The sequence below is a fragment of the Sapajus apella genome, unplaced genomic scaffold (assembly GCF_009761245.1).
Source record: "Sapajus apella isolate SASKATOON/1434 unplaced genomic scaffold, GSC_monkey_1.0 scaffold42, whole genome shotgun sequence".
Lineage (NCBI taxonomy): Eukaryota > Metazoa > Chordata > Mammalia > Primates > Cebidae > Sapajus > Sapajus apella.
Window position 1 is genome coordinate 16,976,088 of NW_022436982.1, and position 13,389 is coordinate 16,989,476.

The 13,389-nt window shown below is 37.9% G+C and overlaps 1 protein-coding gene across 7 annotated transcripts in view; it reads left to right on the top strand.

Annotated features, from left to right (window-relative positions):
- The window catches only part of BNC2 (basonuclin 2), a 452,901-nt gene that overhangs the window by 185,137 nt on the left and 254,375 nt on the right, over positions 1-13,389 (top strand). For 4 of the 7 annotated variants that reach the window (XM_032300132.1, XM_032300125.1, XM_032300126.1 and 1 more), the window contains exon 4: positions 341-424. The exons of the other annotated variants lie outside the window; for them this stretch is intronic. In XM_032300132.1, coding sequence (XP_032156023.1) covers positions 341-424 — 84 coding nt within the window. The remainder of the gene's footprint in view (positions 1-340; positions 425-13,389) is intronic. 7 annotated transcript variants of the gene reach the window in all.

Genomic DNA, 13,389 nt, shown 5'->3' on the forward strand with positions numbered 1-13,389 from the left:
TAGTCTTTTCCCCTTCCTGCATTTTCTTCCTTCTGTCCCCCTCCTCCTGCCCATGGATATTTATTAGATGCTTACTGTGTGCCACATGCTGTGAATACAAGGGGGAACAAAATTTATGTCACTCTTTTCTTCTTGGAATTTACCTTCTGGTAGTTAACAAACTTTGTTATATGGTATTCACTATTTTTTTGGCATACTAAGTGTCACATACATGTCAAGCCATGATGACCTGTTGTAGACCCGCAGTTTGGATTTCCCCTCTTTCCCTGGGTCAAGTGTGACTGCGTGCAGTTCTCAGCCGCCTCCATATACAGCATCTAACGTGGCTGTATTCCCTCAGGTTCCGTTGGCATGTACTGGCAGAGTGCTGAGGGCAGACTTCTGCCCAAACCTGGAGGAGCCAGACCACAGGCTGGAAGTCCAGGTTGGAGTCTTAACTGTTTTCTCAGCTGGGGGTGGTGTCACAGAAACAGTGGTCCTGGAAAGCCATTTGGGTATACCAATGTCATCAGGAAATGACAACCACTGAGACAGGTGTAAAGAGGGACCAGTGTAGCATATGTGCAGCCAAAGGTCCTTTTCACGATGAGTTGTCTGTAACTGCAGATCATTCATTTGTTCAGTTAAGACATGTATACATATTTTAGTGAGTTAAGAACGTGGTCTCTGAAGGTTGACTGCCTAGAGTTGACAAAAGTTGCTGTGAGACCTTTGGCAAGTCACTTAATTTAAGTGAGTCTTAGTTTTCTCTTCTATAAGATGGAGATTTACCACACAATGCGATGATGAGAATTTAAGGAACCTAACACATATTCAGCAGTTAGTACAGGGCCTGTGACATAACAGGACACGGTAAATATTAGCTCTCATCTTCTTACACTTTCACGATCACGTGCTAAACACTCTGATAGGTACGTGGTGATAGATGTGAGTAAGTTGTGCTCCCTACATTATGGTCTCCCAGCTCAGGAGAACAGCAGCCATTCAGTGGGGTGCTTTATAAGAAAAGTAGTACTTAATGATAAATATCTTCTTTCTTCATGGGTTGGAAGATATGTCTTGTGGTGTAATGAATAGATATTAGCAAAGTACATTTTTTGGGGTGAGACTGTTGGCTTGAAATTCAGTTCATTTTGTATGGTCTTGAGGCATTAGAAGTGGTTTGGTTTATTGCAAATTAAAAATGTAAATATGACATTTTGGCTAAAGGCATGTCTCCACTTCATGTACCTTATAATATTTAAGGAATGTATGTGCCAATGCAAAGATGCTGAAGTTTCAACATGGATAGCATTCCCTAGCATGAGGAAACTCATACTGTTTTTTTAGGACCTCTATTTGGCATCATTTTCTAAATTTTCAGGCTTATAAGATGAGCATAGTAGCTCAGTTTTAAAACATTTTTACTGATTTAGAACCACAAATGAGAAAAGAGAACCATTAAAAAAAAATGGACTTTCTACACAGTGAGAATGAGGGTGGAAGTGGTGGTGGGAGGAGGTTTCAGTTTTTATGGCACTGAAGGGTATGCCATCTCTAGCACACCTGTTCTTGGCCTGGGGAAGACCACCTGAGCTCTGCTGTTCCCCAAACTGGTACTGTCTGGGTGGTGTATGGCTGTGATACAACAGAAAAGCAGGTGGGACACATATGAGATGTGATCATGTATTTCCTAGTTCTGGAAAGCTAACAGCTTGTGTGTGACGCGCAAATGCAGAGTGATGGAAGACGTTTTTTGGAGAGTAGTCTGATCCTTGACCTTTTTGAGTAGAACGAGTGATGTTCTTCAAACACATCACCTGGAATGGTCTGTCATGGGTGATTGTTGAAAATCTGTTTTTGAACCTTGAGTTATGGTGAAAAGAAAAACGGGTTTTGCAGATGTGTGAAATAAAACCGGGAAAAAAAACCTATCAAACACATTATTTTGACATACTACGGTAGAAAATGTAGCAAATGTTATATTTACAAGTTAAAGTAACATTCTGGTTGTAGATAAACCAGATTGTGGGGTTGCCAGTTCAGCAAGGACCTTGCAAAGAAGATGATCATGTTATTGGATTTCTCGTTGTGCAACACCATTTTGGTGGACTGTGTGGAAAGATGCTTAACTATGGAGAGTTGGTGAAGTAGCTCGGACCCACTTGAACCATTTCTTCCTCTCTTAACTATGGTTTCTGTACATTTTAGAAATACCTAGTACATATCCATATTATGTCAGTCATAGTAAACTTGATGCTTAATGTACTTTTTACCAGCTAACTATTTCAGGAGTATGTTTTTTAGCTTAGATTGCTTTCATTCTTGCATGGCAGGTGTCCTAGTCCTTTCTGAAGTTTTCCCGAGAGAATGAGCCACTTCTTATTTTTCAGCACAGCTTTATACTCTAGGGAACTCACTGTATGACTTGCCCGTCGTCTTCTCCTTTTCCTGCTTGTATCACAGGCTTTCCCCAAGGGCAAGGCATTATCATCACTAGAGAATTTGCTGTTTGGCCTCTTGATCCTGAGCATAACCTCCCATACACCTCAATTTAGGAGCAACAGTTTGTTTATATTCTTTCTTAGAAAGGATTTTTGTTTAGACATACAGCCCTCAAATCTGGTTTACTTTTATATTTTTGCTGACATAAATACTCATGACTGGTGAAGCCCCTTCCTGCTCTTTCCCTTCTTCCTTTTCAACCTTTGTCTTTTTTCCTAAAATTTCAGATTTCTTAGCAGCTTTCTTTCTGAATAATCCCGAGATCCCCTACTCTGTCCTATGAATGTATCTTAGGTTTTGAAGTGACTATCATCCTTCAAGTCTGTGCCTGACTTGACTTTTGCAAGGCCCTCTGCTGTGTTTTGTGTTAATACTGCTTGATTCAGAAAAATAACTGGAAGTCAATATTTTGATACTCTAACTTCCTTTACTTTCTTCAGTGGCTTTTGAAGTGGGTACTCCAGTTTGGGAGGTTAACTGATGAATAGTAGCAAAGAATTAAACGCTTATACAATCATCTTCTAAGAAATGGCTGTTCTAATTTAGACTCTCCTTAATTACTGACGTTTATCAGAGAAAAGTTACTCTGTTAGTTCAGTTATACCTCATCCTGTATTAAGTTGTTACATTTAGCTCAGCACAATTCTTTTCTTGGTTGGGAATTCAAGATGTGGGGTTTGACTGGGTATTTTTCACCACTGAAGTGCTTAGAAAATTAGAGTAAATAATGAACCGATATTTCAATACTAGATTAGACACAATTACTGTGATGTTTTATAAACCACAGACTCCTTTCTTCTGTGAATGTGTGAAGGATCACTTTTTTTCCAGACATACTGGGGTGCAAGTGTAAATTTCCATAAAATTTAAATGAGGTGCTTCCTGTAATTAATGAACAATTGTGGCTGCTCTCTGGTCTGCATTGTAATTAACCGTGATCAGGCTTGTTTAGTGATGACACTGTTCCTGTAATAATTTGACAAGCTACTGTGAATTTGCCAGGTTATTAAACAACATGCAGCATTCACTTCTGGAATCACAGGGATGAGCTTGGCTGCTGCTGCTAGTTAAATGCAGCATCAGGGTGAACCCAAAAGCTGCTCATCGAAGTTTGTCGATCACCATGAACAGATTTAAATTCCTATGATATTGGAGAAGTTAATTAATTTTGTATAGGGTATCTTGAAAACTTTTTATTACATGATAAACCTACTGGGGCAAAGCTGGTCATGTTTATGAACTCAGAATGAAGCCAGCAAATTCTCTATATTTTTAACACCAATATGAACCAAACAAAATCTGAGGTTGCCCTTACTGCCTTTTTAAGTAGGTATAATTTTTTTTTAATATAAAACAGGTTATTTCCTTCACAGATTCATCCACAATGTCTCCTCAAATTTAAGTACACTCTCTCTTTTTCTCCTGTTCCAAACAGATGACCTTGTGCCAAACAAAGTCGTGTTGCAGGTAGAGCAATCTAAGTGGACCAGTAGCCTTATATCCTTGGTCACCAGTGCACCAGCCCCCCAACCCCCTCCTTCAGGTTAAGAACTGTTCAAAACGTTACTGTCTAGTTACTGTGGTGTCTTTCATTCAGATTCTGTTTATTGACTAAACCACAAGGATTCCTGCCCAAAGTACCAGGCGGTCTATGCTTGACTGATTTTGATTTTCTAACATCAGCCCTGGGGTTTATTTGAAAAATGTACATACACTGCAGCTTTAACAAGTCAAGTGACTGCATGTTTTTGACCATGGAGTAGAGTATATCTGAAGATCATTACATTTAGTGGGGGGAATGGAGGGGTACAGCATAAGTGTAGTAGTCATTGTACCATTGCAGATTGAGTGAGAGAGAGAGAGAGAGAGAGAGAGAGAGAGAGTGTGTGTGTGTGTGTGTGTGTGTGTGACACATGGTTTTTGTCTTTTCATCTTCTCCAAGAGCCAGAAAGTTTCCTGCAGTTCTCTTTCCAGCTATTGACAAATGATTGCCAGATGTGAGATCTTTGCAGTGCTCTTTCCCTCGGCAAACCTGCAGCGATGGGATATTTGATTCTCCCTTGCCCATTTCATCTCCTTTCCACATCTGCCAGGGACACACAAGCAATACATCCCTACATGAGAGTTTAAAGTTTATTCAGCTCCTTTTTCCCCTCTGATAAAATGTTTGGAGACAACAGAATGAGGTCCATATGACTCTCTCCTGACTTCACTGTATGAAATTAATTGTTTATTTTACTTATCTACCTCTCAGTAATTGAACGATTTCATTTTAGTTTCGCTCCATGGAAAATTTGACGTAACTCTGGGAGTGCTAAGAGTTTCCTATTGTTTGCTTGCTGCAAGTATGCCACCATTATAGCTTCCCTTTGACTGCCTCAATTCTGCTAAAAACTAGACTGTTGGTTTCATAGGACTTCCCAGTAAGGTAATTTCAATAAACAACTGTCAAAATATTAAGTGTGGAGTGTCTGGTAAAATTCAGTAGTCATTTAGAACTTAAAAAGCCACCTACGAGGGAGAAAATTCACGTTGTTTGGTTTGATTTATATACTCTGTGTTTGTGTCCATTGTCAAAATTGATATGGATGAGGCTGTAGTTTTAACTACAAGTAGCTTAGAAAAGAGAAAGTACAGTGAGTTTTGGAGGAATCTGAAGTTAGCCTGTGTAGGCCACACACATAATCACTAACATGCACAGAAGCCTTTTGCATCTGCTTGGAATCTGTATTGATACTGATTTTTTTTCTCATCTCAGTTGGAAAATATTTTCCAAAATGCCCTTATAGCTCATGTTCATACTATAGGGTGGGCTGACACAGGTGGCCTGTCTGTTTTCCTATTACACTTTTTGGCAAATGGAAAGGCCCCTTATTCCCTGAATAAGAGCAACTTTTTTTTTTAAACATTTAAAAAATAATCTATAAAATGTCTGCCACATGTTCTCTAGTTTATGGAAATGTTTTCCAAATTAGAGTTGTGGAATTGGGTTCTTATTGTAAAAGTGTTAGTGTGTTTACTATTTCTGCTGCCTTCTTAGCTTCCTGTGGTTATGTGAGTTTATATTTTATATGAAATTAAAATGAGGAATATAATTATTATTTCTGAATTCCTGCACTGAAAAAAATTTTGTGTTATTAAAGGAGGTAAATGATTATACCTTCACATAGAAAAAGTGTGAAGTCTGTTTTTAATATTTTCTCAAAAAGATTAACAGAACAACAGTGGCAAACAAACCAAGCAAGAACAACAAACCAAAGTCCCTGAAAAGATTAAATCCTCCCAAACCTAGGTAAATGGTGCAAAATCATTTACTACGGGTTGCCAAAATGTTATATGTTTCTATTGGAAGTTTTTACTGAATAGGATAGAAGATAATCACCGTTGAACATGAGGACAATGATTTCTAACTGTTTACTCTTAAAAACATGATGAAGATCGTGACAGAGGGTTAAGTTTAAATAACACCCCCCTATGCAAAACAAAATTGCTAAAAACCAAACAGATCCCTTTGGAAAAGTTTATATGATTATTGTTCTGACTTTCCCCGAGGACTGACGCCATGGTAGGCACTCAGTGGATGCCAGTGGTGGAAGGTGGAGGCAAAGAGCTCTTTCATAAAACAACAAGGTTAGGAACTCCTCTGGCAGGAGCCAAGTTCCTCTGAGTTTGGATCACTTCACATAATTTGCCCTCGCTAATGCATTTGCTGGTTTCTCATGCCTTCCTGCCTTTTCCTCTTCATGGTTACTCTGGGAGGCAGAGAGGTGCTAAGCAATGGAGGTGTCATCCGGCCCGCGTACCTAGGGAACGTCCTTCAGAGGACGACTTGTCACCAGCCGTCAAAGAAGAGAGTGGCTTTGTGGTCTCTGAACATCTGGCAGCGCTGCACAGGAAGCTGAGGGGGTGTCATTAATTGTGATGAAATAATTTAAACCATCAGGAATAAATGAGGCTGTTAAGCTAAGTTCAGATTCCATTTGCCATGCACATGTGTCTAGCAGCCTGTGTGCAGTTAAAAAAAAATTGAATTATATTAGCTCATGAGTAGAAGTGAAACAGATACTGTAAATGAAACAAGTTGCTGTATAGTGATGACATCGTGTTGAACCACTTCACAGAATTACAGTTTGTAGGATCAATGTATCGAAAGTGGTATGTTATTTAATGAATTTCTATGGTATTGAATATAGTAAGGACCAATGGTTTATGGGTGTATAGAGAGGATGGGTAGGTGGATGGGTGGAAAGAAACAAGCTACCAGGTAAAGGTGCGGTGAGAAGGGCGGGAGGTGCTCTCCCTGAATTGAGGCACGGTGTACCTTTCTATAGAGTCTGACTGTGATTGCAATATTAGGTGCTCTTGCTCTGCGTACATAGTGCAGCTTGGAGGACAATTTCTCTCTGATGACCAACTACGAATGTTCCTTTGAGAGCTTCTGATACTTTGGGCACATCCACGTTGTTTTCTTGCTATTAAAAACAACTGTCTTGGGTGATAGAAGATTACTCCTCAAGCAAATGAACATATTTTTAAGGTTTTGAACTATCAGTGAACACTGATTTCGATTGTAATTTTCAGGAACTATGGAAGGAGACATCCCCAATTTCTTTACAAAGGAGTAACTGTCAGGTTTGGAATGTCAGGATAACTCTGAGGTTTTGTGCACTAAACTGAGCAATGGTGTGTAGGTTCCAAAGTATATTTGTAAAATAAAAGCCATTACTTTACTTGTAAATGAAACTTTCAAACTTGAACCTTTATTTAAAAATAATCATGGAAATTTGAAAAAAAAAAAAAAAAAAAAGAGAGAGAGAGAGAGAGAGACTATTACTGTTTAGGTACAGAAAGCATTTTTAAGAAATTACCGGAGAGGTAATCTCTGCCAGAAAATTACTGGAGAGGTAATCTCTCTGTCAGAAAACAGATACATGGCCCGGTGCGGTGGCTCACGCCTGTAATCCTAGCACTTTGAGAGGCTGAGGCGGGCAGATTGCCTGAGTTCAGGAGTTCGAGACCAGCCTGGGTATCATGTTGAAACCTTGTCTTTACTAAAGAAATACAAAAAATTAGCCAGGCATGGTGATGGGTGCCTTTAATTCCAGCTACTTGAGAGGCTGAAGCACGAGAATTGCTTGAACCCGGGAGGCGGAGAAGGCTGCAGTGGGCTGAGATCGTACCACTGCACTCCAGCCTGGGTGACAGAGTGAGACTCCATCTCAAAAAAAAAGAAAAGAAAAGAAAAGAAAGAAATACAAATATAGGCTGGTAGGCTATAATCCCAGCCCTTTGGGAGGCTGAGGTGGAAGGATTGTTTGAGTCCAGGAGTTTGAGACCAGCCTGGGCCATATAATGAGACCTTGTATGGAAGGAAATAGAGAGAGAGAGAGAGAGAGAGAGAGAGAGAGATTGCCAGAGCTGGACAAGAGTTGTTTTGCTACAAATATTTTATCTCCCTTTGTCCCTTCATCCTTTCTTTACCTCGTTGCCTTTCTCTTTCACTGTCGTGTGCTGCTTTTTTCCTTCCTCTTTTTTTCCATTTTCTCTTTTTCTTGCCTTCATTCTCACTTTTATTGTGCATCCTCTTAATTTTGTTCCCTTTACAATTGATTCTCATCCTCTACCCTCATAGAAAGTGAACTTCAATTCCATTTTCATTTATAGTATTGGTTTTTCTGCTACTAGTTAAAAGATTCATATCTACAATTACTTAGTTTGTAAAATTATAAAATGTAGGTTTCATTTTTACATAAAGTTGTGTGACCATTGGTGAATTCTTTAAAAGAATGCAATTAAACCTTGCTTGAGCTTTTTAAAAGGAGTGCAGAATACTGTACTCACTGAGTTATCCTCTTCCCTGAACCTGAATGCAGTTGGCATTGGTAAAAGTTAGCCAGAAGTTTGTGGCTTGAGTTACCCTCTCCCTTCTTACTCCGGACATTGGAGGAAGACATTTAGGTTGAATCACTTGTGTTTCCTAACTTTAGATGTGTTTGAAGTTGAATAGAATGACCAGTAGTCAGGATATTGCTACTCCGCGTGTGTGTGTGTCCTTTTTTTTTTTGGAGTCTCCCTGTTGCCCAGGCTGGAGTGCAGTGGCGAGATCTTGGCTCACTGCAACCTTCACCTCCCAAGTTCAAGCGATTCTCTTGCCTTAGCCTCCTGAGTAGCTGAGACTACAGACATGCACCACCATGCCCAGTTAATTTTTGTATTTTTAGTAGAGATGGGGTTTCACTATGTTGGCTGGGCTGGTCTCGAACTCCCAACCTCAAGTAATCCATCAGCCGCAGCCACCCAAAGTGCTAGGATTATAGGTGTGAGCCCCCGCACCTGGTCATGTGTGTTTTTATCTTTCAGTTTTATTTTAATTGATGGAGAGTATAGAAAGATGAATTCTTCAGCCTATCTCTTGGCTCTGTTGGACAGATTGAAGGAGATTGTGCTTGTGTATAAGGCACTCTGCCTAGCACAAAACTAATAGTGAATGCATTGTTGTTACTGTGTAAATTATTTTTACTAGCTTTTGGTGGCCAAGCAGATAAAAATTAGACAGAATATTTTTTCTGAAATTTTCACATATCTTGAAAAATTAAATATTATTCATCTAAGAATAGTTTTATAATTTTTCCCTAAAATAAGGAATCTAAGGTGAACATAGAAAATTTTGGAACAAGATAACCATTTCCCTCCCTCCCTCCCTCCCTCCCTCCCTCCCTCCCTCCACATTCTGTGGTACATTTGTGTCTCAAAACAAATAAGAAAATGATAATATATTCAACAGTGACTTGCGCTTTCTTTCAGAAGTGTGTTAGTAAATATTTACAGGGAAAAAACAGTTTCATGAACTTGCTTTCTTCCCTCTCCCTTGTTCTTACTTTAGTGTGGTGTGAACTGGATGCCCCTACATATTTTCGAGATCTTCTTTATTCTGCTGTTGCTGTTAACTTAGCATCTCCTTAGGTAGCATTAAATTTGTGAATTCCTGTCTCATTTTCTATAGTTCAGACACATTGTCAATTAAGTAAACTTTGATTGAATGGCCTGAGAACCTAAGTACATTTCTGCATTCTCTCTCAATACCAATATTTCTGTGAGAGAATGTTACCTAGATTTTGGACAAACAACATGAGCTGTTCATGTTGGCAACTGTCAGTATTAATATAAGAAGTACTAAATAGATGCTTATATTTACTTATGTACATTCCTAAGCCATAGCAGCTTCATTGAAGCAGGAAAAAAATAGAGAAAACCAAAATATTTTAATTATTGGCTTAAATAGAATTATGTGTTTGTATTTGGGTGTGTGCCTATGCATGTATTTTGTGTGTACATACACACATGTCATATATATATATATCTCCATATTTTTATATGTTTATAAGAATAGCTAGTGATACTATATTTGAGTATTTTGTTGGAGTTAGTCATAATTAGTAATGTATATTAAGAGCACATATTCTCCCCTACATGTACACAAAGAGAAAGAAAAATCTTTTTGTTTGAGTAGATAATAGAATCTCAATTTGTGTTTTTGATTCTTCAGTATCAGTATTTTTTCTTTTCATATGTTTTCAAGATTGAAAACTGGAAATTACTTCCTTTTTTTTTTTTTTTTTTGAGATAGAGTCTTGCTTTGTTGCCCAGGCTGGAGTATAATGGCATGATCTTGGCTCACTGCAACCTCCGCCTCCCAGGCTCAAGCAATTCTCTTGCCTCAGCCTCCTGAGTAGCTGAGATATCAGGCATCTGCCACTATGCCCGGCTAATTTTTGTAATTTTAGTAGAGATGGGTTTCACCATGTTGGTTAGGCTGGTATCAAACTGCTGACCTCAAGTGATCTACCTGCCTTGGCCTTCCAAAGTGCTGGGATTACAGGCATGTGCCACTGAGCCTGGCCAAGCTGGAAATTATCTTAAGTTATGTAACCCAACATCTTTACTGATTTGTAAACTAAGGCAGAGAACTTTTAAGACTTACTTAACCAAAATCACGTAGTTAGTAACACACTCTTCACTGCTAATGTGGTAGAATCTTTAAGATACTATTTACTGGGTTTTATTCCTTTAGAGTAACAAGTGTTATATAGCAGTATTTTAAATTTTTTCTTTTCATTGAAAATTAGGCCAGGCATAGTGGCTTATGTCTGTAATTCCAGCATTTTGGAAAGTGAGCAAGGTGGGCAGATCACTTGAGCCCAGGAGTTCAAGACCAGCCTGGGAAACATGATAAAATGCTGTTTCTACTAAAAATAAAAATACAAAAATTAGCTCGGTGTGGTGAGATGTGCTTGTAGTCCCAGCTATTCTGGAGGCTGAGGTGAGAGAATCGCTAGAGCCCAGAGGCAGAGGTTGTGGTGAGTCAAGATCACATCACCACACCACTGAACTCCAAGCCTGGGTGACACAGTGAGATTCTGTCTCAAAAAAGAAAAAAAAAAAAAATTAACTCAATTTGTCTTTTGTTTTGTATAATTCAAGTGGACATAAATAAAGGATGTAAGTATCAGTCGGACCTCAGTAAAGCTGGGGTAAAGGTGAAGAAGAATGCAAGGAGGCTACATTTTTAGGCACTAAGTTGTCTTAGCAGGTTTCCCTGTGAAAATAGCAGATCTTTCTGCACCATGTGTGAAACATGCTAACTTGAGGTTAAGAAATGCAATATTTGGGTCTTGCTTTTATTTTTTCGGTTTTCCTTTTCTAGTGTCAGCTTGTATAGAATTTAGATGTTGTTCAAATGCAGATTTTTAAATTTTATCAGAAATATTCCCATCCAATAATCTGTTTCAAAACTGCCATTATAGACAGCTGAATAATGGAATTGCCCAAGAACATAAAAGTGTAAATCTTTAATGTTCAGTGAGTGCCAGTGGAATTTCAAGGAGCATAGACACAGACCAAGTCCCCTTGAAATCGTTATAAAAACCGTCTTTAAGTGCCTTTTTGAGTATGGTACTATGTTTGCATCTTCCAAAAAGTGAGCTAAATAGGTAGAGTCTTTGCCCTCTAGGAATTTATGATAAAAAACAGATAATATAGCTGACACCTGTTATTGTATTAAGGTTCTACAAATCAACATCGATCAGATCCATAAATAAAAGTTTGATATCAAAGACAAGTAAAAACCGTTTTACTTGCCTGATTAAATAAGTAAACACACATCGTCATCCTTACACTGAGACTATCCATACAAGTTGTAAAATGACTAAATTAAAATAATCCTGGCACCAGGATACTCCTTTAGATTGTTATTTTTTAGGGGTTTTAAAAGAGTGCTGGGCATTACTGTGATATCACTGATGATGCATTATAAGTAGGTCTGAATTCAGAGATGTTTTTATCTTTTTGGCTAGGAAATTGGGATGAGATGAAATTTCCTCCATCTCTGGAATTTCCGTATTTCTAACTGTTCATTGGAAGTACTTGCTGTTATAAACAAGCATTCTAGGGGGCAGTTTAAAAATCTTATCCAAACTCTCACTATGAGGAGAAATAATATATTTTTAAAATTAGCTGTCCCCTGAGCCTCTAGGAAATGCATTAAAACAAGGATGAGGATATAAAATTGATGCTGTAATGAAATGAACTTATGTGTCTAAAAGGCTTTGAGTGGAATATTAGTATGAAAAGACAGGTTCAGAACTTGGGAATGAACAGTTCTAGTTGTACGTTTGAGTAAAGCTATACCAACTAAAATTAAATGTAAAATGTTGGCAAGAGAGATGGGTATTGAGTTTTATAAAATATTTTCTTTCTGCATGCTTCAATTTTAGTGCAAGGTATTAGAACAGTCACTTCATTTTTTAAGTGTAGGGGAACTAAAACAGCAACATTGCGAAGACTAAACATGAACCCATCTCAAAGTTCAAGACATAAAAAAATGGCTGTCCCTACTGCAGTGTAGGTGTCTGGCTGTGTAAATTAAAACATGTGGATGCAGAAATTAATTAGAACAGTCAAAGATATAAATCAAACGTATTTGGTACACTGAAGAAATGAGCATTGTTTATAAGATTATCTTGTTATTTAATCTCTTCTGTATAAACCTGGCTGGTTAGCCCTATGAAGTAATGATACAGTTAATGTTATGTGATGATGGTATAGTTCTTCTTGGTACAGGCCTGATCCTGCAGGTCTTTCTTGACTGAGACTTGTGTATATAGAGGACCATAAGAACTGGAAATTTTAATTAGCAAGAATGCCTCCACCTCTCAGTTGTGGGTTTTTTTTTTTTTTAAATCTTAGAATGTTCCCTGGGATTTTTGTTCTTTTTGAACCATTCGTCTCCTGACCTTGGAAGAATAAACTGCTTTTAGATGTTATTTCTTCAAAACTGTACAAAGTTCATTATAAGAGCTACCTGCTGTCTTCCAGCTATACTGTACTGTGCTACTAGGTCTCAAATAAAGAGGAAGTTTTACTTATAAATGAAGCCATTAGGAATTTCTTGAATAAACAAAGGGTTTTTTTCCCTTTTGATATGCAAAGTAATTTTGTTTATAATTATTAGTCATATAAGTCCATGTCTAATACAAGAAAGCATCATTCATTATCTTTTATATGAAAATGCACTCCTGGCAGCTAGAGAACAGAAAACAGATATACTAAAACAAAACAAAACAAAACAAAACAAAACAAAACAAAACAAAACAAAACACAAAAACCCCAAAAACTAAACAGGGATTCTAGCTTGGAGGAAAATTGTCAAGTGTCATTATTTAGTTTTTGATTCAGAATTTTTGCTTAGTGTTTTTTACCCTGCCCTTTTTCTCTGTCTATTCTTTTCACTCTGTGAAGTTGGTTTCTGTGTGTCCCCAAATGAAAACTTTGCTTTTGGAAAATTAAAGATGTAGATTTTATTCACCTTGCTCTTAAGTTGCTTCACTACTCCATGATGTTCTCTTA